Source organism: Mandrillus leucophaeus, unplaced genomic scaffold, assembly GCF_000951045.1.
Source record: "Mandrillus leucophaeus isolate KB7577 unplaced genomic scaffold, Mleu.le_1.0 Scaffold203, whole genome shotgun sequence".
NCBI lineage: Eukaryota > Metazoa > Chordata > Mammalia > Primates > Cercopithecidae > Mandrillus > Mandrillus leucophaeus.
Window position 1 is genome coordinate 1,500,951 of NW_012102066.1, and position 26,387 is coordinate 1,527,337.

Genomic DNA, 26,387 nt, shown 5'->3' on the forward strand with positions numbered 1-26,387 from the left:
AAAAAAAAAAAAAAAAAAGACTTTCGTTTCAGGCTGGGTGCCGTGGCTCATGTTTGTAAATCCCAACACTTTGGGAGGCTGAGGTGGGTGGATCACCTGAGGTTGTGAGTTCAAGACCAGCCTGACCAACATGGAGAAACCCCATCTCTACTGAAAATACAAAGTTAGCCAGGCATGGTGGTGCATGCCTGTAATCCCAGCTACTCGGGAGGCTGAGGCAGGAGAATCGCTTGAACCCTGGGGACAGAGATTGCACTGTGAGCCGAGATCGCGCCAATGCACTCCAGCCTGGGCAACAAGAGTGAAACTCCATCTGAAAAATAATAATAATAATAATAAATTAGCCAGGCATGGTAGTGTTTGCCTGTAATCCCAGCTACTCGGGAGGCTGAGGCAGGAGAATCGCTTGAACCCTGGGGACAGAGATTGCACTGTGAGCCGAGATCGCGCCAATGCACTCCAGCCTGGGCAACAAGAGTGAAACTCCATCTGAAAAATAATAATAATAATAATAAATTAGCCAGGCATGGTAGTGTTTGCCTGTAATCCCAGCTACTCGGGAGGCTGAGGCAGGAGAATCGCTTGAACCCTGGGGACAGAGATTGCACTGTGAGCCGAGATCGCGCCAATGCACTCCAGCCTGGGCAACAAGAGTGAAACTCCATCTGAAAAATAATAATAATAATAATAAATTAGCCAGGCATGGTAGTGTTTGCCTGTAATCCCAGCTACTCGGGAGGCTGAGGCAGGAGAATCGCTTGAACCCTGGGGACAGAGATTGCACTGTGAGCCGAGATCGCGCCAATGCACTCCAGCCTGGGCAACAAGAGTGAAACTCCATCTGAAAAATAATAATAATAATAATAAATTAGCCAGGCATGGTAGTGTTTGCCTGTAATCCCAGCTACTCGGGAGGCTGAGGCAGGAGAATCGCTTGAACCCTGGGGACAGAGATTGCACTGTGAGCCGAGATCGCGCCAATGCACTCCAGCCTGGGCAACAAGAGTGAAACTCCATCTGAAAAATAATAATAATAATAATAAATTAGCCAGGCATGGTAGTGTTTGCCTGTAATCCCAGCTACTCGGGAGGCTGAGGCAGGAGAATCGCTTGAACCCTGGGGACAGAGATTGCACTGTGAGCCGAGATCGCGCCAATGCACTCCAGCCTGGGCAACAAGAGTGAAACTCCATCTGAAAAATAATAATAATAATAATAAATTAGCCAGGCATGGTAGTGTTTGCCTGTAATCCCAGCTACTCGGGAGGCTGAGGCAGGAGAATCGCTTGAACCCTGGGGACAGAGATTGCACTGTGAGCCGAGATCGCGCCAATGCACTCCAGCCTGGGCAACAAGAGTGAAACTCCATCTGAAAAATAATAATAATAATAATAAATTAGCCAGGCATGGTAGTGTTTGCCTGTAATCCCAGCTACTCGGGAGGCTGAGGCAGGAGAATCGCTTGAACCCTGGGGACAGAGATTGCACTGTGAGCCGAGATCGCGCCAATGCACTCCAGCCTGGGCAACAAGAGTGAAACTCCATCTGAAAAATAATAATAATAATAATAAATTAGCCAGGCATGGTAGTGTTTGCCTGTAATCCCAGCTACTCGGGAGGCTGAGGCAGGAGAATCGCTTGAACCCTGGGGACAGAGATTGCACTGTGAGCCGAGATCGCGCCAATGCACTCCAGCCTGGGCAACAAGAGTGAAACTCCATCTGAAAAATAATAATAATAATAATAAATTAGCCAGGCATGGTAGTGTTTGCCTGTAATCCCAGCTACTCGGGAGGCTGAGGCAGGAGAATCGCTTGAACCCTGGGGACAGAGATTGCACTGTGAGCCGAGATCGCGCCAATGCACTCCAGCCTGGGCAACAAGAGTGAAACTCCATCTGAAAAATAATAATAATAATAATAAATTAGCCAGGCATGGTAGTGTTTGCCTGTAATCCCAGCTACTCGGGAGGCTGAGGCAGGAGAATCGCTTGAACCCTGGGGACAGAGATTGCACTGTGAGCCGAGATCGCGCCAATGCACTCCAGCCTGGGCAACAAGAGTGAAACTCCATCTGAAAAATAATAATAATAATAATAAATTAGCCAGGCATGGTAGTGTTTGCCTGTAATCCCAGCTACTCGGGAGGCTGAGGCAGGAGAATCGCTTGAACCCTGGGGACAGAGATTGCACTGTGAGCCGAGATCGCGCCAATGCACTCCAGCCTGGGCAACAAGAGTGAAACTCCATCTGAAAAATAATAATAATAATAATAAATTAGCCAGGCATGGTAGTGTTTGCCTGTAATCCCAGCTACTCGGGAGGCTGAGGCAGGAGAATCGCTTGAACCCTGGGGACAGAGATTGCACTGTGAGCCGAGATCGCGCCAATGCACTCCAGCCTGGGCAACAAGAGTGAAACTCCATCTGAAAAATAATAATAATAATAATAAATTAGCCAGGCATGGTAGTGTTTGCCTGTAATCCCAGCTACTCGGGAGGCTGAGGCAGGAGAATCGCTTGAACCCTGGGGACAGAGATTGCACTGTGAGCCGAGATCGCGCCAATGCACTCCAGCCTGGGCAACAAGAGTGAAACTCCATCTGAAAAATAATAATAATAATAATAAATTAGCCAGGCATGGTAGTGTTTGCCTGTAGTCCCGGCTACTTGGGAGGCTGAGGTGGAGGATCACCTGAGCCCAGGAGTTAGAGGCTGCAGTGAGCCATGGTTATGTCACTGTACTACAGCCTCATGACAGAGCAAGACCCTGTCTCAAAGAAAAAAGAAAAGAGGTTTATTTGGCTCACAGTTCTGTGCATGTGCTAGAATCTGCTTCTGATGAGGGCCTTGGGAAGCATCTACTCATGGCAGGACGTGAAGGGGAGCCAGAATCACATGGCAAGAGGAAGGAAGCAAGAGAGAGGAGGGAGATGCCAGACTCTTTTCAATAACCAATTTTCATGGAAAGTAAGAGTGAAAACTACTTGGCCGGGCACGGTGGCTCAAGCCTGTAATCCCAGCACTTTGGGAGGCCGAGACGGGTGGATCATGAGGTCAGGAGATCGAGACCATCCTGGCTAACACGGTGAAACCCCGTCTCTACTAAAAAATACAAAAAAAACTAGCCGGGTGAGGTGGCGGGCGCCTGTAGTCCCAGCTACTCGGGAGGCTGAGGCAGGAGAATGGCGTAAACCCAGGAGGCTTGCAGTGAGCTGAGATCCGGCCACTGCACTCCAGCCTGGGAGATAGAGCGAGACTCCGTCTCAAAAAAAAAAAGAGTGAAAACTACTCGCTCACAACCATGAGAATGGCACAAAGCCATTCATGAGAGATGCCCCCCCAGGACCCAAATACCTCACCTCCAACATTGGGGACAAACTACCATGTCCAAACCATAGCACCAGGCCACATACATTTTTTCTTGGGTGACTGCAAAATCAGGGGTTCTCCACCACCATCCCCCAACCCCTCAAGTTCTATAAATTCCCAGAATGATTCACAGAACTCAAGAAAGCACTTTACTTACTGTAACTGGTTTATTGTAAAGGATACAACTCAGGAACAGCCAAATGGAAGAGAGGTATAAAAGTACGTGTAGGGGTGGGTGCAGAGCTGCTCTGCTTTCCTTGGACTTATCCAGCACCTTAATGTGTTTGCCAGTCCAGAAGCTCCTCTGTATTTCTTCTTCTTTCTTTCTTTCTTTTTTTTTTTTTTTTTTGCGATGGAGTCTGGCTCTGTCACCCAGGCTAGAGTGCAGTGGCGTGATCTCAGCTCACTGCAACCTCTGCCTCCGGGTTCAGGTCATTGTCCTGCCTCAGCCTCCTGAGTAGCTGGGATTATAGGCACATGCCACTACAGCTAGCTAATTTTTGTATTTTTAGTAGAGACAGGTTTCACCACGTTGGCCAGGCTGGTCTTGAACTCCTGACCTCCAGTGATCCACCTGCCTCGGCCTCCCAAAGTGCTGGGATTACAGGCCTGAGGCAGTGCGCCTGGCCACCTCTATTTTTTTCTTGAATAAATTTTTGTCCTTACTATTTTCTCTAAGAAAATTTTTATTAAGCTTTCAATTTATTAGTAAAATGTCTTAATATTTCCTTATTTTCTTGACCCCTGTTATATCTGTAGTTTTGTCCTCCTTTTCATTCCTAATACTGTTTGTGCAGTCTCTTTTTCCCCAGTTATTTTTACCTGAAGTTTGTCAATTATATTACTTCTTTTTGTTTGTTTGGTTTCTTGAGACAGGGCCTCACACTGTTGCCCATCCTGGAGTGCAATAGCATGATCAAGGCTCACTGCAGTCTTGACCTCCCTGGGCTCAGGCAATCCTCCTGCCTTAGCTTCCCAAGTAGCTGGAACTACAGGTGCATGCCACCATGCCTGGCTAATTTTTTTTATTTTTTGAAATGACAAGGTCTCACTGTGTTGGCCAGACTAGTCCCAAACTCCTGGGCTCAAGCGATCCTCCTGTGTTGGCCTCCCAAAGTGCTGGGATCACAGGCATGAGCCATTGTGCCCAGCCCTATTACTCTTTTTAAAGAACCAGCTTTTACTTTCATTGGTATCCTCTATTGTACCTTTGTTTTATGTTTTATTAATTTATGGTTTTATTTTTATTATTCACTTCTTTCTGCTACTTTCTTTGGGCTTACTAAACCTTTCTTTCTCCCCACCTGCCCACCAAAATCAGCATCTTAAGCAGTTGAGTCTTGTGTTAGGTGCATCCCACAAGTCCTAGTATCTGATATTTTCATTATCATTGAATTCTAAAAATATATATTTTTTTGAGACAGGGTCTTTCTCTGTCACCCAGACTGGAATGCAGTGGTGTGATCACAGCTCACTGTAGCCTCAACTTCTCAGGCTCAAGCCATCCTCCTACCTCAACCTCCCTTGTAGCTGGGACTACAGGTGCACGCCACCATACCTGGCCAATTTTTAATTTTTTTTAAAGGTGGGGGTCTCCGTATGTTGCCCAGGCTGTTCTGGAACTCCTAGGCTCGAGCAATCCTTTCACCTCGGCCTCTCAAAGTTCTGGAATTAGAGGTGTGAGCCACCATACCTGGCTCATTCTAAGAATTTTTAAATTTTCATTTATTTTGGCCATTTGTCTTGCTTTTCTCTCTCTCTCTCTCTCTCTCTGTTTTTGATGTTTTGAATTGATTTAAATTTTTTTCTCATTGTAGTTTTTTCTGTTTAGATGTTATATGCTCTTAATGGTAAATTTTGAGATTTCAACATGAACAGTTACTCTTATGTTATAGAATCTTTACAGATACTATAAAATGCTTTAGCTCCATGCTCATCGTGACTTACTTGTTATGATTGTTCAGTTTTAGTAATCCCTCAAATTAGACATTTTTATTCTATACACTTGGTTTTGTTTAAATTTACTCATAGTGACCTTATTTTGTTTTTCTTTGAAACAAGGTCTCACTTTGTTACCTAGGCTGGAGTGCAGTGATGCAACCATAACTCATTGCATCCTTGAACTCCTGGACTCAAGCAATCCTACTGCCTCAGCCTCCTGATAGCTGGGACTACAGGCACACGCCACCAAGCTGGGCTAATTTTTTTTTTTTTTTTTTGTAGAGATGGGGGTCTCACTATCTTGTCCAGGCTGCACACGAAGTCCTAGGCTCAAGCAGTCCTCTGCCTCAGCCTCCCAAAGTGCTGGGATTATAGGTGTGAGCCACTGCACCCAGCCTCAGTTACTATTTTTTGAAAATTCACAATTTTATTTCAATCTTAGAGATTTCTTCTGAGATCAGTCTTCTTCCTAACATGTATTCTTAGACATTCCTTTCCTGAGGTAGCTTTCTCTGTTAGATTTTGTTTTCTCCTTGTTTTTGAAAAATAGTTCGTTGGATATTAAATTCTATATTAAAAGTTTTTCTTTTTCGGCTCTTAATACACTGAAGATAATATTCTATCATCTTAAATAGTTCATTGGATGTTAAATTCTATGTTAAAAGGTTTTTTTTTTCTCTTAGTACTCTGAGGATAATATTCTATCATCTTCTGGTTTCCTGTGTTGCTGTTGAGAAGTCAGCTATCACTTCTAATGTCGTTCTAATGAATGACTGTCATTGTTATTCATTAGCCAGAAATCTGTTGTTTCAACTCTGATTATATTTAAGATTTTCTGTCTTTGGTGTCCAATATTGTGACTGATTTATCTGAATGAGGCTTGCTTTATTTGTTCTGCTTGTGATTCATTATGTTTCCTGAAATTTCAGAATTAATGTCGTTTACCCATTTTGGAAAATTCTCGACTATCTTGGTAAATATTGCTTTCATGTATCTTTTTTTAATCCTCCTGAAACTCTAATTAAACATCTTTGTTGTTGTTGTTGTTGTTGTTGTTATTGTTGTTGTTTTGAGACAGAGTCACACTCTGTCACCCAGGATGGAGTACAGTGGTGTGAACTCTGCTTACTGTAACCTCTGCCTCCCAGGTTCAAGCAGTTCTCCTGTCTCAGCCTCCTGAGTAGCTGGGACTACAGGCACATGTCACCACGCCCAGCTAATTTTTGTATTTTTAGTAGAGATGGGGTTTCACCATTTTGACCAGGATGGTCTTGATCTCTTGACTTCGTGATCCACCCGCCTTGGCCTCCCAGAGTGCTGAGATTACAGGCATGAGCCACCACACCCGGCCTCATTCCTATTTTCTGTGTGTCTCTGTGCTGCATTCTGGGTAATTTCTCCACATCTGTCTCCTACTTTATGAATTCTCTCTTTACCTGTGTTTAATCTATAATTAGCCCTTTCTTTGACATTTTTGGTCACAGTGAAGCTTGTTTCAGACAAACATGTTTAGGTTGGGTGGCTTAGGTGGTGTGGTGGCCTCACATTGATGTCATACTGAGGACAGGGGTCAAGTACTCCATGATTAGTCTTTGCTCTTACTTCAGGAGCTGCCAGAGGCTGTGCCTTTCATTTTCCAGTGCTGTAACTCATTGTTGGCAATGCCTGAGATAAATTTCTGTGAAACTAGGAAGATAAACCAAGTTATGCATGTGTCTGAGACCTCAAAGCCAACGTAATTCAGATAATACTCAGTCACATTGGGCCGGGCGCATGGCTCACGCCTGTAATCCCTGCACTTTGGAAGGCTGAGACAGGCGGATTACTTGAGGTCAGGAGTTTGAGACTAACCTGGCCAACATGGTGAAACCCCATCTCTACAAAAATACAAAAATTAGCCAGGCCTGGTGGCATGCGCCTGTAATCCCAGCTGCTGGGGAGGCTGAGGCAGGAGAACCACTTGAACCCGGGAGGCAGAGGTTGCTGTGAGCCAAGTTCATGCCACTGCACTCCAGCCTGGGCAACAGAGTGAGATTCTGTCTCAAAAATAAAAATAAAAAGTAGTCAGTCACAGCATCCAGGATCATAAGTGTATAATCTTCCAGCTACATCAGGAAGTCTACCAGAGGCATGCTGAATACTACCAGCAGCTTCACATCTCCATTGGCAGTGCTTGGCAAGGCATAAAGCTTGCTAGACACAGCTCCTGATCTGCACCACCATGGTTCCTGTGCCGCCAGCTGCAGCTCCAGACCCATCCCCCTCTGTTGCCCTCGAGGGGCTGATCTTATTCTCCACAGTAATGCTAGTGGACAGCATGGCAGGGACTGCAGCAGCAGAGGCCATTGCCACCTTGGGATCTGTGCCAGAGCCACCACTAGGCAAATTCTTGACAGTATGTTTTTATTGTGTAATATAGTCAAGCATAATTTTTTAATGTCTACTTTTATTTCATTTTACATGCCTTGGATGTTAACATATTAATTTCCCAAAGCATATTTACTGGCTACTGACCATGTAGTAGGTCATATGTTGAATATTAACAATTCTAAGATTAAAAATACAGATATGTCCAGACGCAGTGGCTCATGCCTGTAATCTCAGCACTTTGGGAGGCGGAGGCAGGCAGATCACTTGAGGTCAGGAGTTCAAGACCAGCCTGGCCAACGTGGCGAAACTCCATTCTACAAAAAACACAAAAAACCGGGTGTGGTGGTGTACAGCTGTAATACAAGCTACTCGGGAGGGTGAGGTATGAGAATCACTTGAACCTGAGAGGCAGAGGCTGCAGTGAGCCAAGACTGCACCACTGCACTCCGGCCTAGATGAAAGAGTGAGACCCTGTCTCCAAAAATAAATAAAAAGAAGAATACAATTATTGCTCTGTAGGAGATGATGGTGTATTGGGGAAGAGAAACCATAAAGAGAGAATTATGACAGAATTGTAATGTTTTAGTGAGATGAGTAATTCCTGTGATGGAAATACAGATAGGGTACTGTCGAAGCATTTAGATAGTAGCCTGGTGGTGATAAGAAGTGTTAGGAAAGGCTTTCCAAAGAAGCAATTGCCTGAGGAAAAAGTGGAACCTAGTCAGGCAGTGCGAGAGGAAGGGACATTCTGGGCAGAGGAAAACAATATACAAGGGGCACAGGGCCTGTGAAAACATGGACTGCAAGCAGATGATCTTATTGCATATAGGGTGGTGATAAGGAATGAGGCAGACAAGGGCCAAATCATGAAGAGCCTCATGTGCCATGCTGAGGCCTGTCTTAAATATTAAAATGACTTCTTTTATGCATTCATCACTTTGAGTATCAATTATAAAAAGACTTTCCTAAAATATTTAAGTTTAAAAAAAATGCTTAAAGAAGAAAAATCTGCCTTTTATTTCTTGATTCAGTTAAAAAGAATTGTCTTGTTTCTGCTGAATAATTGCATTATTAAAAAATGTGTGAGCCAGGCGCAGTGGCTCACGCCTGTAATCTCAGCACTTTGGGAGGCTGAGGCATGTGGATCACCTGAAGTCAGGAGTTCGAGACCAGCCTGGCCAACATGGTGAAACCCCATCTCTACTAAAAATACAAAAAAATTAGCTAGGCGTGGTGGCGGTGCCTGTAATCCCAGCTACCCAGGAGGCTGAGTGAGGCAGGAGAATCGCTTGAACCCAGGAGGTGGAGGTTGCAGTGAGCTGAGATTGAGCCATTGCGCTCCAGCCTGGGCAGCAAGAGTGAAAACTCCATCTCAGAAAAGAAAAAATGTGTGTGGTACTTCAACCAGTCTTGAAGAGAATGCAGAACTGGAAAGAAGAATAGACATAGAACACCCACAACACATGGATGGAATAAAATCTAAGCATGTCTTTTTAAGTTATAGCTGTCTAGCAAAATTATATATATTCTTTTCCCACTCATCATCTATTCGTTCAAAAATACTGTTTTGGCCTCTATTATATGTCAGATACTGTGGTAAATACTGAGGTTACAAGAATATAAAAGGCCCCAATCCTTGGTTGAAATGATGACCACAGAGTAGAATCTAAGGAGATTTCTCTGGATTTCATCTTCATGGTCTGTAACTGTACATAATTGTCTCTTCCTACTCCTGGTGGGTTTTTGTTGTTGAGTATTTTTTGTTTGTGTGGTTTTTTGGTTTTTTGAGACAGAATCTTACTCTGTCACCCAGGCCTGGAGTGCAGTGGTGTGATCTCAGCTCACTGCAACCTCTGCCTCCTGGATTCAGGCGATTCTTGTGCCTCAGCTTCCTAAGTAGCTGAGATTACAGGCATGTGCCACTATGCCTAATTTTTGTATTTTTACTAGAGATGGGGTTTTGCCATGATGGGCAGGCTTGTCTTGAACTCCTGGCCTCAGGTGATTCACCTGCCTTGGCCTCTCAAAGTGCTGGGATTACAGGTGTTGTGCTTGGCTTTTCTTTTCTTTTTTTTCCCTCTGAAACGGAGTCTCGCTGTTGCCCAGGCTGGAGTGCAGTGGCACAATCCGGGCTCACTGCAACCTCTGTCTCCTGAGTTCAAGCAATTCTCCTGCCTCAGCCTCCCAAGTTACTGGGATTACAGGTGCCTGCCACCATGCCCTGCTAGTTTTTGTATTTTTAGTAGAGACAGGGTTTCACCATGTTGACCAGACTGGCCTCTAACTCCTGACCTCAGGTGATCCTCCCACCTCGGTCTCCCAAAGTACTGGGATCGCAGGCATGAGCCACTGCGCCTGGCCAGCCTTTTTTGGTATTTTGTTAGGATTTTGTTGAACTTAAGAGGAAAAAAAACATAACATTTAGTAGTGTCAGTAAGTGTTAGACCACACTGGGTGTGAAGTAGGCCCTGTGCTTTATGGGTAGAACCAGAGAAAATGGGTGCCACTCTGTCCTTAGGAAACTCACAGAGAGGAGAGACAGTACAGGGGCCAGGGGCCATAATCGAGTCCTGTGACGGTGCAGAACTTCAGTTAGTTCTAATTAGGGCACAGCTTCTACACCTAGGGGGCATCCAGCCGACTTCAGGGGTTTCAGGTCAACTTTTCATCCTCACCCCATCTCCGCCCCTGGGATAAAAGACCCTTATTGCCTACAGTTCAAACATCTGCCTGATTATTCCTAGCAGAGTGGTAGGAACTGATTGTCTGGTCTCTTCTACTACCCGCCTCACCTGCACAGAGAGTGCCAGCTGTCTCAGCCTAGCTTCTTCAGTGGGCCTCAGCTGATAAAATGTGTGTGTCCACCCCAGGTAATTAGGTTATTAGCTCTTTGTGCTTGTATGGCTGACCCCTACCTTTCAGGCCACCTGGTGTTTGTTTTAGAAATTATTCCTGTAAACAGGTTTTCACCTAAAATTTGAATCTTTATGAATCAAATAAGGAAAATTTTAAGTAAACTTGGGCTGTGGATAACTGATGATTCATTACCAAAAAGGTAGTCATTTAAAATTATAAAATGACACAAGAAAAAATTTAAATGTAAAACATCCTGTTTATGCTTGGTCAGGTCTTTGAGTTGATGTGACTCAAGTAACATCTGATCATTTCCTTAACCTTTTTTAAAAGACTCCCCTAAATTCTTCCTCCCAAAGATTTTACTGTATTTGTTCACAATGGATTCTGTGAAAGGATTATTACAAGCTCACAATCCATTGTCTTCAATTCTTAAATCCAAAAAATTCTAAAAACCAAACATTCTTTTTGTAACTCATTCATCAGCAAAACCAGACCTGAACCAGAGTGACCCTATTCATATTCTTTGATTATCTGTCCTACTGGGACATACATGGTTTGCTACAGAAATTCTAATGTATTTGATTATAGGATACTGCCCTAGATAGTTCATGTATGTGGTATATGCACCATATTGCTTTTTTAAATTAAAAAATCTGAATTCTAAAACATATCTACTACTTTTTTTTTTTTTTTTGAGACAGAGTCTCGCTCTGTAGCCCAGGCTGGAGTGCAGTGGCACGATCTCGGCTCACTGCAAGTTCCGCCTCCTGGGTTCACGCCGTTCTCCTGCCTCAGCCTCCCGAGTAGCTGGGACTACAGGCGCCCACCACCACGCCTGGCTAATTTTTTGTATTTTTAGTAGAGATGGGGTTTCATCATGTTAGCCAGGATGGTCTCAAACTTCTGACCTTGTGATCCGCCCACCTTGGCAGATCACCTTGTGATCCCCAAAGTGCTGGGATTACAGGCGTGAGCCACCACGCCCGGCCAACGTATCTACTTCTAAACATTTAAATAGGAATTGTGGACATACGTAAGTATAAAGCAGCCGTTGCAGAGTGGTTTAAAAGGCTACTTTACTGTTGTGGGGAGCTTTTAAATTTGATAAACTAATGAGTTCATGTAAATAAAACATAACAAAAACACTAATCCTTAATTTTCTGTTAACTCAGGAATTCCCAGCTGTGATAGTTTTGTGGTTGGGGTAGACATAGGAAGTGTGACTATGAATGCATGTATCTGTTTGACTTCTTGTACTCCCAAAGTAAAGGCTAAAATAAGTATAATCAGCTAACTAAAAGCTATAGCCACGATCATATATACCGTATAAGAGAAAAGCCTCTGATGGAGGTTGCCGTAAGCCGAGATCATGCCACTGCACTCCAGCCTGGTTAACAGGGCAAGACTGTCTCAAAAAAAAAAAAAAGAGAAAAAGAAAAATGCCTCTGAATTGGGAATTGTGTGAGCATGCATGTATAAAGAAGTGATCAAAAATGTTATACTGGCCGGGTGCAGTGGCTCACGCCTGTAATCCCAGCACTTTGGGAGGCTGATATGGGCGGATTGCTTGAGGTCAAGAGTTCAAGACCACCCTGGCCAACATGGAGAATCCCCATCTCTACGAAAAATACAAAAATTAGCCTGGTGTGGTGGTGGGCGCCTATAATCTCAGCTACTTGGGAGGCTGAGGCAGGAGAATCGCTTGAATCCAAGATGCGGAGGTTGCAGTGAGCTGAGATCGCACCATTGCACTGCAGCCCGGGCAACAAAGTGAGACTTCATCTCAAAAATCATCATCATAATAATGTTACACTGTATCTTGTACATTTTTAGTGGGATAAATGCCAAGAGCAGTTTTATTAGTTCTTGATTTCGCCACACTTTAAGAGAATATAAGTTCGCCTACCCATGATTTTAAGAAGCAAAGAGTGTGATGATGTTTCCCACCTACCCACACTCCCTTAAAACTATTCAAATGAAACCATTTAATTATTTAATTATAGTGGAATAGAACTGAGCTATTTTCTGCATGATCATAAAGAAATATTTACTTTTAACGCATAAATTTTTTTCTTAAAATCCACATTTTCCAGCCTAATGAAGTGATTATGTTTTTCCTTGCACTCTTCTCCTCCCTTTTTCCTTGTTCTGCGCAGATTATCAACGCCTGATGACTGTGGCGGAAGGCATCACCACACTTTTGTTCCCGTTTCAATGGCAACATGTTTATGTGCCCATCCTACCTGCTTCTCTGCTACATTTTCTTGATGCTCCTGTCCCTTACCTGATGGGCCTTCAGTCAAAAGAAGGAACTGACCGTTCTAAACTAGAACTTCCTCAAGAGGTAAAACTACAATGAATGGTGAAGCATTTGCTGTTTGCTGATTTAGGTCAAGGTGACTTTTGCTAAATCACATTGTCTTTGTCCAAATTTTTTTTTTTTTTTTAGATGGAGTCTCGCTCTGTCGCCCAGGCTGGAGTGCAGTGGCCAGATCTCAGCTCACTGCAAGCTCCGCCTCCCGGGTTTGCGCCATTCTCCTGCCTCAGCCTCCTGAGTAGCTAGGACTACAGGCGCCCACCACCTCGCCCGGCTAGTTTTTTGTATTTTTTAGTAGAGACGGGGTTTCACCGTGTTAGCCAGGATGGTCTCGATCTCCTGAACTCGTGATCCGCCTGTCTCGGCCTCCCAAAGTGCTGGGATTACAGGCTTGAGCCACCACGCCCGGCCTTTGTCCAAATGTTATCTGTCTTTTTGACTCTCCTAAATCTCCAAGTATGGCTAGGGGAGAGCCTCAGCTATAGAATGCAGACTCCTGATGATAACTACCACATAGTCATTAACTAAACCTGGTTCAAAACAAGACAGTGGCTGATTTTCACAACTATAAATTTGTGAAGATGGAGCAGTGGTAGCATGATCTCATTGCTTTATTCTGGTAACATTTTTTTTCTTCACTCATGTTATAAATTTTGTTTTTAAACAATACAACCCAGGTTTTAACATCCTTTAAAATCATTATCATTTGAGGTGAATTTGATTTTTGACCTCTGTCAACTGAAAAGTAACATGTTGCAGCAAACTAGGGATAATGGAAATATCAAATACTTCAGTATTCTCTGTTTTCAGATACAGGGCCCATTATCTGTTCTAAATGTCAGCTTGGCTTGGCGGTTGAGATAAAAATTCTAACACCTAACTTTTATGCCACCTTAAAGTTATTATACTTTCTGTGTGTTGTACTTTCAAATGTTTAAAAAAATAGACCAGGCGCGGTGGCTTATGCTTGTAATCCCAGCACTTTGGGAGGCTGAGGCAGGTGGATCACAAGGTCAAGAGATCCATCCTAGCTAACATGATGAAATCCGTCTCTACTAAAAATACCAAAAATTAGCCAGGTGTGGTGGCACGCACCTGTAGTCCCAGCTACTTGGAAGGCTGAGGCAGTAGAATCGCTTGAACCCTGGAAGTGTAGGTTGCAGTAAGCCAAGATCACACCACTGCACTCCAGGCTGGGCGACAGAGCGAGACTCCGTCTCAAAATAAATAAATAAATAAATAAACAAGAATTATTGAAAGCATATTTCTGATCTATAAAATAAGAATAATAACACCTCCCACGTGTTGTTTTTACTTTTTTTTTTTTCTTTGCTTTTCTTTTCTTTTCTTTTGAGACGGAGTTTTGCTTTTGTTGCCCAGACTGGAGTGCAATGGCAGGATCTTGGCTCACCGCCTCCTGGGTTTAAGTGATTCTCCTGCCTCATCCTCCCAAGTAGCTGACAGGCACCACCACGCCCAGCTAATTTTGTATTTTTAGTAGAGACGGGTTTTCTTCATGTTGATCAGGCTGGTCTCAAACTCCCGACCTCAGGTGATCCGCCCACCCCTGCCTCCCAGAATGCTGGGATTACAGGTGTGAGCCACCACACCTGGCCTAATTTTTACCTATTGTTAATGGTACTGAGGATTACCATGTAAAGTCTTTGAAATGAAATATGGATGAGAACGTGCCATAACTTTTTTAAAAAGCTGATTAATTACATTATATCACTAGCTATTTAATTCACATCTTTCTTAATAGAATATCATGCTGAGATTCACCTTTATTTGTTCTTATTTCCCAGAGATTCTCATTTTAATAAGTGAATTTAACACTAAGCCATAGCCATTGTATTCTGTAGTGATTCTCATAATCTTCCACTGCTTACTTTTATTCTAATGAATATTTCCCCACAAAAATTAACATTTTTACCCAAAGGAAAATAACTTGATTCAGATCACATAAGATACATATACAGACTGTTGTTCTTTTTGGGCTTGTGCATGTTTTTCTTCTCTGTTTTACCTCTTTTCTCTATTCCTTAAATGTTCTTGTTTTCACTTTCATTAAATTAGTCTAGTATGTTATTTACTCAAAGAAGTTAATCCTTTAAATTTTCAAGGAAAAAGAAATAGACTAGCCAAATGCATTTTGTTTTGAAGACTTAATGATATTTTAGTTTCTTGTTGAGTGTCTGATCTATTGTGTATGTTAATCATGTAACATTTTATAAGATAACTTTATGTATATTGTCTTTCCATTTTTTGTAACAATTGTTGAGAGATTTTTCAGTGCCACCTTGACATATCTGTAGTTGGGAAACTTTTCCATCTCTGTGCCTGTGTGTATCCACTAAAGATAAACAAATGTAAGGATTCTGAAAGCTCTTAAAGTAATGTCTGTGATTTTCTAATTTTTCATTCATGAGATCTACACTGCTTAATAAATACATATACCCATCTGTTCATAGAGTAGAATAATATGAAATAACCTGAATTCACTGTGAAAATAGCAGTGCTTCTGTGTAGAAACTATAAATTAGGGCATCATTGTTTTATAAGAAAAGGCTAACAGCCTATCACTTTGTTCTGGTATCATTTTACAATGAGATGAAATAATCTGCTTCACATAATTTTGGGAAGGAAGTAGATATAAAAATAGTCATTTAAAAAAATTACTTAAATGCACTCACTAGTAATACTTCCCTCCACCTTTCCCTGAAAACTCTAAAATAAAATAATGGCTAAAAATAGTGACAAGGCTTCTAAACATAGTTTTAAAAAATGACGTTTGCAAAATAATTATTTTAAGAAGGTATGATTTTAGTTGCTAGCTAACTGATGTAACTACATAGATTTGTAAATTAATCATCAACTAGCTATCCCCATGATTTAAAAGTGATAGCCACAAGTAACCATTTGTAATACTGTTTTTTAGGGAGTAGGATATAGAGAGTGAGGGTGGAAGGAAGGCACTGAAGATTAATTGCATGGAATGCACCTCACTTTCTACTGTTCTTACTCATCTTCACAGTAACTGGTAAACAAAAAGTTAAGAGAAAAACTGAAACAGTTGCTTTTGCAACTTTGTTTTTGTCATATCTTGCCCAGAGAGTCTGAGGGAATTATTTATTTTTCAGACAGGGTCTCACTCTGTCACCCAGGCAGGAATGTGGTCGCACAGCTCACTGCAGCCTTGACCTCCTGAGCTCAGGAGATCCTCCCACCTCAGCTTTGTGAGTAGCTAGGACAAGAGGCACATGCCACCACACCCAGCTAATTTTTTAAAGTTATTATTTGTAGAGATGAACTCTCGCTACATTGCCCAGACTGGTCTTGAACTCTTGGGCTCAAGTGATCCTCCGGCTTTGGGCTCCCAAAGATTACCAGCATGATCCACAGCATCTGGTCCAGAGGGAATATTTTAAATGCTCTCCTCTCTCCGGCTTACCCTCAAGCTGGCTTAATTTCAGACACTGAGAAGTGAGGTCACTTACTAAACATGAAGAGAGCTGCATTAGTCTCAATACTTCCTGCTCCAGCCTGCAGTTTTAGGGTTCCCAGAAACGACCATCTCCTCAGAGTTTATTCTTTCATTTGCCGAACAGTTGTCTCATACACTATTTGTGTAGAATACAGTGGGAGACATCAAGTCAAGTAAGAGGTGATTTCTGCTTTTCAAAAAAGTCGTTTACAAATACCAATAACACAAGTTAAAAAGTAAGTTAGTAAGAGGAATAAATGAACAGAGAAGATACAGGTGAGATCAGAATGCCTTTAGGGTAAGGGTATAGAAAGGTTTCATGGCAGAAGATATGATTAAGCTTTAAGCCTTTGTTTTCTTACTTTTGACGGAATTTTTTTTTTTTTTTTTTTGAGACGGAGTCTCACTCTGTTGCCCAGGCTGGAGTGCAGTGGCACCATCTCAGCTCACTGCAACTTCCACCTCCCAGATTCAGCTATTCTCTTGCCTCAACTTCCTGAATAGCTGGAATTACAGGTGCACGCCACCACACCTAGCTAATTTTTGTATTTGCAGTAGAGATGGGGTTTCACCGTGTTGGCCAGGCTGGTCTTGAACTTCTGACCTCAAGTGATCCACCCACTTCGGGCTCCCAAAGTGCTGGGATTACAGGCGTGAGCCACTGTGCCCTGCCACTTTTGTTGTTGTTTTGTTTTTGAGACGGAGTCTTACTCTTTTGCCTAGGCTGGAGTGCAGTGGCGTGATCTCAGCTCACTGCACCTCTGCCTCCCGGGTTCAAGTGATTCTCCTGCCTCAGCCTCCCCAGTAGCTGGGATTACAGGCGCCTGCCACTACGCCCAGCTTATTTTTTGTATTTTTAGTAGAGACCAGGTTTCACCATGTTGGTCAGACTGATCTCAAACTCCTGACCTCGTGATTCGCCCACGTTGGCCTCCCAAAGTGCTGGGATTACAGGTGTGAGCCACCGAGCCCAGCCCACTTTTGTTGTTTTTAATAGGAAGTAAGTAGTTACATATCATGAAGGCTTGTGAGTAGTGTTGATAAGTAGAAATATTTAGTCCTAAAGCAATGTCAGATTGAGGTGTTGAGTAAATTTTTATCATGCAATACTCTTCTGATTTTTTTTTAAATTTAATGGTGTTAAAAGTGAGAAGCAACTTATCAGAATGCCCTATTATAGAGTTCTTGTTTATTTCGGAGAAAGGGCTTCTTTTTAGTTTTCTTCAATACATTTTCATAACACAGTTTGTATTTCCTGTTCTACTTTGTGATAATCAAAGCCCCAGCTTGGGCCCTTCCTAAGCAGACATAGGAGACTTTTGTGGGATCATGAAGACAGACCAGTAGCTGTGATGTTGGAACTCCTACCTTGTAGTACACTTTCAGCTCAGCAGTGATTTCATGACCGTAATAAGCTTTAAAATTTCAGAAAATATATCATTTTCCCTTTTCATAGGAGGAGGAGAGGGATAGAAAAAGGTAGTAGGAAGGCATTAATGAAGGGAATAGTACAAAATCTAAGTGATGGGAGGTTGTTGGTTAACATTTAGATTAGCAAATTAGTAAATTTTTTCTTTTGTTTTAGAGATACTGAATCATCCATTCGAATTATGTGACCTTCCATTTAAACCTTTCAGTGTAAAGAATGGTGTAGGCCGGCCAGGCGCAGTAGCTCACGCCTGTAATCCCAGCACTTTGGGAGGCTGAGGCAGGTGGATTACAAGGTCAGGAGTTCAAGACCAGGCTGGCCAAGATGGTGAAACCCCATCTCTACTAAAAGTATTTAAAAATTAGCCAGGCATGGTGGCGGACACCTGTAATCCCAGCTACTCGGGAGGCTGAGGCAGAGAATTGCTTGAGCCCGGGAGGCAGAGGTTGCGGTGAGCTGAGATCACACCACTATACTCCAGCCTGGGCGACAGAGCAAGACTCCATCTTAAAAAAAGAAAAGAAAAGAATGGTGTAGGCAGTGCTACTGTCTCAGCAAGATGCGTCATTTCAGCTCTTAATTTATTTAGAGAAAACTACTGACATTGGAGGTGAGGAAAAATATCAGGGAAAGGCCATAAACCACCAGTCTGTTTGAGGGTGCACATTTGGAACAGGTGCCAGAAAGTCACCTAACTTCTTTGGCCTCGGTTTTTTCATCTGCAAAATTAAAAGGCTGGATTCAAAGATTACATCAGGCTTTAGGAATCATTGTTGATCATCTGGCTTTGAATGGAGGAAAATCAATTTATTTTATTTTACTTTATTTTTTTATTTTATTTTATTTTATTTTTGCCAGAGTCTCTCTGTGTTTTGTCTAGGCTGGAGTGCAGTGACACGATCTTGGCTCACTGCAGCCTCTGCCTCCTGAGGTCAAGTGATTCTCCTGCCTCATCCTCCCGAGTAGCTGGGATTATAGGTGCATGCCACCATGCCCAGCTAATTTTTGCATTTTTAGTGGAGACAGAGTTTCACCATGTTGGCCAGACTGGTCTCAAACTCCTGACCTGAAGTCATCCTTCCACCTCAGTCTCCCAAAGTGCTGGAATTACAGGTATGAGGCACCATGCCAGGCCTCATTTTGAGTTTTTATTGAACTTAATTTAGAATTTATGTATGCTGCTTGCTAATTGGTATCTAACATGAAGAGCAAAGATCAAAAGAGAAAAACAAAGACCCAACTGGTTGCTTTCCCCTTTTCCCTTACTTTGCCATCTAGATCAAAGAACAGTATGAATTTTCCTCTTGGTGACCTAGGGGTGGGGGAGCCGGGGAGAAAAACACAGTGAAGCTTCCTATTTTGTTTATTGACTTCCACTCCATGTCTTGTGTTCAACCATTAATGTAATCAATATTATTTTTATGTGATGGGCTGCAATTTTGGCACCCCACCCCCCAATCTAGAAGCACAACCTTCTTTTTTAACTAACGACCTTGTCCTGATTAAGAGAGTGTGTACAGTAAAGGTAAAATACTGTTTAGAGTCCTACTACAGATACCTGAGGGATAATCAGAACTTTATACATATGCTTTGGCCTCTTGAATTTTCTATATCTACTTGAAAAATATTTAAAATATTTATTCAAAATAAATTCCAAATGTGAAGTATAAACAAACTCAAAAAAACATTTCTTCTGATTTCTGTCACCTCTTTTTCTCAACTCAAAAATATCTTGTGTGAACTCTTAATTATTCAAAGGTCAATCAAGTGCACAGTTATATATGCACTTGCCTCTACCACCTCTCTCTGTCTCCTGCATTAGGTATAATGATGTCTGAAATGGTTTTGCTCTGGGAGGTTCAGTGAATTTTGAGTAAAGTTAAAATTTGTGGATTATCTGTGAATTGGATTGATTTTGCCAGTTTCATCCTATTGGGAGATACTACAGCTGCTGGTTTTTAGTGATTATTGTCAATTCTAAATTACAGATATTAGAGCAGTGGAGTGGCAAAGAAAGTTCAAGTGCATTCAGTGAGCATTTTACCTAATACCATGTATGTGTAAGGCCTTACGAATCTGGGCACCCTTACCCACATAGGAATGCCTAATGGATGCCAAATGTTAGAAAATCATATTCAGATTATAATATATTGCTGAGACCCAGAGAAAATTTTCATATATATTAAGTATGGTATAAAAATAATCATATACGGGAAAATGATGGAAAAAGAGGTTATTTTTAAAGAATAAGAAATTCTAAACCTTGCAAAGATTAACAAAAGGCGCCATAATCTATGCTTTTGTTTGTAATAGTTGGCAAGACTTTCTTTTCTTTTTGTAGAAACAGGGTCTTGCCGTGTTTCTCAGTCTTGTCTCGAACTCCTGGGCTCAAGCAGTCTTTTTGCTTTGGCCTCCCAAAGTGCTGGGATTATGTGTGAGCCACTGTGGCTGGCAAGAATATTTTAGAACATACAGTTTCTTTATTTTAAACCTTTCTATTTTCTCTTTCAGGCTAATTTGTGTTTTGTGGACATTGACAACCATTTTATTGAGTTGCCTGAAGAATTTCCACAGTTCCCCAATAAAGTGGATTTTATCCAAGAACTCTCTGAGGTTCTTGTTCAATTTGGGATCCCTCCTGAGGGCAGCCTACATTGCAGTGAGAGTACCAGCAAACTGAAGAATATGGTTCTGAAAGACTTGGTCAATGACAAAAAGAACGGCAATGTCTCCACTAATAGCATCAGCATGTATGAGTTACTGAAGGGCAATGAAACCATAGCCCGCTTGCAGGCTCTGGCCAAGCGGACTGGTGTGGCTGTGGAAAAAATGGACCTTTCTGCTTCTCTGGGTGAAAAAGACAAGGATTTAAAACTGCAGTGTGAAGAGGCAGAACTAAGGGACTACCAGCTCAATGTACAGCTCCGAGAGGTCTTTGCTAACCGCTTTACACAGATGTTTGCAGATTACGAAGCGTTTGTCATTCAGACTGCTCAGGATATGGAATCCTGGCTGACCAACCGGGAACAGATGCAGAACTTTGACAAAGTAAAAAGAACCATAGTTTTCCTTTTGTGGTTATTAGTGGCTTTATTATTGATATTTTAAATTTTTAAGTTTTTTCTTCTTCTGTGCCTGTGCTTATCCATATATTATTGATTTTGTTAACCTTTTTTAAATGCAGACTTTTCATCTTCCAGCCCATTAGGAACTTTGCTTTACCAAGTATTTTTACATTAGGTAAAATAATTTTACAAGAAAGCAAATCAACCAGCTCATTGAGCTGGTCATTAAATTGTGTGTTAAATTGCCTGTAATCTTATTTAAACTTTTTCTTTACCTTAAAGATGCTTAAATTATAGAAACAGGCTGGGTATGGTGGCTTATGCCTGTAATCCCAGCACGCTGGGAGACCGAGGCGGGCGGATCATGAGGTCAGGAGTTTGAGACTAGCCTGGCCAATATGGCAAAACCCCGTCTCTACTAAAAATACAAAAAATTAGCCGAGCATGGTGGCACACACCTGTAATCCCAGCTACTCAGGAGGCTGAGGCAGGAGAATCACTCGAACCCAGGCAGGGAGGTGGAGGTCGCAGTGAGCCGAGATCACGCCACTGTACTCCGGCCTGGGCAACAGAGACTCCAGCTCAAAAAAAAAAAAAAAAAGAAAGAAGTTATAGAAACTTACATTTTGCAGGTTTTCCAAATCTGTTAATACTGTTTGACCTTGTAACAGTTCTATTTACTCTTATTTTATGATCAAGTATAGTTAAATAAGCCTACTCCTTTTCTATGAAATCTATTTATTTAGTCTAGAAATCATTTATTTAGTCTTTATCCTATCAGAATCACAACTTGTCCATGTAAAGTTAACAGTTTGGTTTCAGAAGCCAAATTTCTCTATCTCATTCTAAGATCAAAGGAGAAAAAGAGTGACTAAATTAGGTTTTATGACTGTAAGTGTAAAACGGTTCCAAAGATTTTGGAAAGGGAAGTCAGAAAATAATACCAGCTTTCCTTGTCCTGTGATTTCTAAGGGGTACTGGATTCTTCTGCCAGTTTTTTTTTCACCTATCTCCCAGATTTTATTTTTCAGACAGGTGCACTTAGGGTTGTATGTTAACTCTTTTAGGTCACCAGGGTGTAGTTTAGTTCTCTGCCTCTGTGATTGCTGAGGTATAATACTTGTATTGGAATGTATCATGGATTTCACTAAGTGGCCTCTCTTATGTCATGAAAGGCCTTCTAAAGGGGCTGATGCATTCCAAGAGGCTAATTTACAATATTGGAGAATTTTTGGAAATAATTAAAAATTTTCATAAAGGTACATAGTGGCTGGGCATGGTGGCTCACACTTGTAATCTCAACACTAGGAGGTTGAGGCTGGAGGATCATTTGAGGCCAGGAGTATGAGACCAAGCCTAGGCAACATAGTGAGAACTCATCTCTACAAAAAATTTTAAAATTAGCCAGGCACAGTGGTGTGCACCTGTGGTCCCAGTGACTCTGGAGGCTGAGGTGGGATCACTTGAGCCTGGGAAGTTGAGGCTGCAGTGAGCCAAGATGATGCCACTGCACTCCAGCTTAGGCTAGAGAGTGAGACCCTGTCTCAAAAAAATAAAAGATAATTTTTTTACTTCATCAGATATTTTTTCTGTTGGAGGATAATACTGTATGTTGAACAGTTATGTTCTGGTGTGCTTTGTTTTTCCCCACATCAGACAGGGAATGTGCCAACATGGTAACAAAGTTTGAGGAAGGTATATCTCACACATGAGCATGAAAAGCCAGTTATTACATTTATGAACTACAAAAGCATCCTGGTGCACTTATGTTTGAGAAAACTTCTTTAATATTAACAAGACTTCACTTCTTTAAGTGTATGCCCTTAGGTTCCTTTCTCATTAGACTCAACAATTTTTCATACTTTTTCCTATCTATCTTAGAACTAATCTGTGTATATCCATGGTTTATCCTTGGGGCAATTCAAATTCTTACCTAAATGAAACCCTGATACTTCCTTCCTTCCTAATCTTTAGGTAGCCTCAAACTATATAAATGGAATTCTTTTTATATAACCCCTAAAGAAATGAAAATTTTCTGTTGGATTCCAGAAGGCTTGTAATTACCTTCACTAGGAAAATTTGCAGGACATACTAGTCCTACAAGCCAAATCTTTGATGACCTAAAATTTTATAGTCTGTGAGCGTCTGAATATCAAAAGCCAGATCTTTGGCCCACTTTTTTTAAAAAAGGCTATTTGATGTATGAAAAGTAAGATGTTTATTGGTGGAGGTGAACTGATTTCTAGAGACTACTGTGAATCTCTGTGGTTATTTGGATTTATGTATATACACCTGAACTATGGAACTACTTAAAGTGAATAAGTGGATTTCTCTAAGGAAATTTTAAAAAGACCTCCTAAATTTCAGAATGAAAATAAATATGCTAGCAACAAGCTGATGAGTATTTTTAAAAGTCACCTTATGTCAGAACTTACTCCCTTTCCCCTTTCGCCTTCTAGCTTTTGCCATACAAAAATAAAAACCAACCCAGCAACCAAAATAGGAATTTACTTCTAAATTTACTTCCAGATTTTAGTACTGCATTGAGTCTAGAATTCGTGTACACACATGAACATGGAAGAACAACAACAAAAAAAATGACACTTTGAATTAGGAACTGATTACGATGTACTGAACCATCCCATGCATCAGACAGGCTAGTAACAGGAAAGGTGTACAGCTTATTATACATGTTCTCCAAAGGCTTGCTTCTGATGGTTTTTCAGGCAGTGCTTTGGTTTTTTTGTTTGTGTTTTGGAAACGGGGTCTCACTATGTTTCTTCAGGCTGGCCTCGAACTCCTGGGCTCACAGGATCCTCTGGCTTCAGCCTCCCTAGTGGCTAGGACTATAGGTGGCCACCACCATGCCCAGCTTCCAGGCAGTGCCTTTTTTAGTTGTTAAGGCTGGGACTGTTGTGTCAGCACAGGTGTGGAAGGAATTTGACCTTGGCTTAACGCTCATCTATTGATTTCTCACAGAGTTAAAGAGTCTAGAAAAGCATTCACTTGAAGAAGAACAAAAGAATTTCACCCATAAGCATAAATTCCATGTATTTTTTTTTAAGATTAATGCTGATATGTTTATTGTATCAGTTAATCATCTCACTACCTATGGCTTGAAAGTATATTTCATAGGCTAGGAATAGAGAACAGAAGAAATTACAACCCATTGGGGAAAGGGATAAAAATTTTTAACTGCAAGTGAAGTGGATGATTGACAATTGTATAGCAACTTCTCTGCCATCTTTCATTACTGATGCCCTCTGTTATACATAATGGTCATAAGGATCAGAATGTAAATCGATTTTGTAAAATAAGATCAGTGCTAAAGACCTAAGTGACCTACATTTTCTGAATTTAGGAAAATGGAAAGAAAAGTGGATTTTTAAGGATTTTTGAATTTCAAGTGTCAGTTTTATAAGATTTAAAAAGAATGTCCTGAGTTAACATAATTTTCAGGCTTATCATGTAGTGTTGAGATGATCTCTTTGCACTAATAATTTCCTAATTATCTCATTACAGGCTTCCTTTCTGTCTGACCAGCCTGAGCCTTACCTGCCATTTCTTTCACGCTTCATTGAAACACAGATGTTTGCCACCTTTATTGATAATAAAATTATGTCTCAGTGGGAAGAGAAAGATCCTTTGCTTCGGGTCTTTGACTCTCGGATTGATAAGATAAGGCTGTATAATGTAAGGGCACCCACCTTGCGGACATCTATATATCAGAAATGCAGCACTTTAAAAGAAGCAGGTACATTTGCCATGCCTTTTAAATTAAATTAAAATCCATGATCGCAAATTGTTGCGATCGCAAATTGTTGGCCTTATGTACAACAAAATTAATTTTCGGTTTTAGACTTCATGGCTAATCCTGGTCCGATTATCACAAAATGCTTTGTAAATTTTTGTTTCTGTTTCTGAGTCCCACTCCTACTTGACTTTCCTTATCTCTTAGTCAGAAGAGGAAAAACAATAATAAATTGAATCAAGTATGACTGGAAGGTTGCTACGATTTTTGTTTTTGTTTTTGTTGTTTTTGTTTTTGAGATGGATCTTGCTCTATCACCCAGGCTAGAGTACAGTGGTGCGATCTTGGCTCACTGCAACCTCCGCCTCCTGGATTCAAACATTTCTCCTGCCTCTACCTCCCAAGTAGCTGGGATTACAGGCATGCGCCACCATGCCTGACTAATTTTTGTATTTTTTATAGAGACGGGGGTTTCACCATGTTGGCCGGGCTGGTCTTGAACTCCTGACCTTAGGTGATCTGCCCTCCTCAGCCTTCCAAAGTGCTGGGATTACAGGTGCGAGCCACCGTGTCCAGCCTAACTTTTGTTTTATTCTCTTTATTGTCTAATGGAAAAATTTTTAATTTCTGTCTTGCTACTTATGTTTCCTTTTTACTTCTCACCTCTTCTCTATATCCAAGAAAGGGTAAGTATTTATTTAAAACAGTAAATCTTAGATTCTGCTTAATTTACATACTAAAACAGTATCTTTGCTTTGGTAGTGCCATTAATTATAATAGCTTCATTTATTGAAATTAAATCTGAGTCAGGCCGGGCGTGATGGCTCACACCTTTAATCCCAGCACTTTGGGAGGCCTAGGCCAGCGGATTAGTTGAGGTCAGGAGTTCAGAACCAGCCTGTCCAACAGGGCAAAACCCCATCTCTACTAAAAATACAAAAATTAGCCACGTGTGGTGTCGTGCGCCTGTAATCCCAGCTACTAGGGAGGCTGAGATAGGAGCATCACTTGAACCTGGGAGACGGAGGTTGCAGTGAGCCAATATGGCACCACTGCATTCCCGCCTGGGCAACAGAGCGAGACTCCGTCTCAAAAAAAAAAAGAAAGAAATTAAGTCTTAGCCAGTCTCGTCTAGGAGTGTAATATAGTCCATTAAATAAATAATCATATTAATAGCCAACATGAGTATTTGCTATGTCAGTCAGCATGCCAGGTGTTGTTCATGAATTTTTTTTTTTATTTTTTCTTTTGAGACAGGGTCTCACTTGTTGCCTAGGCTAGAGTGCAGTGGCGCCATCATGGCTCACAGCAGCCTCAACCTCCTGGGCTCAGGTGATCTTCCTACTGCAGCCTCCTGGGGAATGGGTGCTACAGGCATGTGCCGCCACCCTTGGGTGATTTTTTTTGTAGAGACAGGGTTTCACCATGTTACTAAGGTAATTATCTTATCTTGGTTGGTCTTGAATTCCTGGGCTCAAGCGATCCATCTGCTTCAGTTTCCCAAAGTGCTGGGATTACAGGTGTGAGCCACTGTGACTGGCCCAGCACCCGTTTTTTTTTTTGAAACAGAATCTCACTGTCACTCAGGCTGGAGTGCAGTGGTGCCATCTCGGCTCACTGCAACCTCTGCTTCCTGGGTTCAAGTGATCCTCCCACCACAGCCTCCCAAGTAGCTGGGACCACAGATGCACACCACCATGCTCGGCTAATTTTTTGTATTTTTGGTAGAGACAGGGTTTCACCATGTTGCTCAGGCTGGTCTCGAACTCCTGAGCTCAAACAAAACACCTGCCTTGGCCTCTCA

The 26,387-nt window shown here is 41.7% G+C and overlaps 1 protein-coding gene across 1 annotated transcript in view; it reads left to right on the forward strand.

Annotated features, from left to right (window-relative positions):
* The window catches only part of DENND5B (DENN/MADD domain containing 5B), a 115,810-nt gene that overhangs the window by 29,192 nt on the left and 60,231 nt on the right, over positions 1 to 26,387 (forward strand). The window contains exons 5-7 of the mRNA XM_011979552.1: positions 12,694 to 12,881; positions 20,279 to 20,815; positions 24,355 to 24,586. Of these exons, the coding sequence (XP_011834942.1) occupies positions 12,694 to 12,881; positions 20,279 to 20,815; positions 24,355 to 24,586 (957 nt within the window). The remainder of the gene's footprint in view (positions 1 to 12,693; positions 12,882 to 20,278; positions 20,816 to 24,354; positions 24,587 to 26,387) is intronic.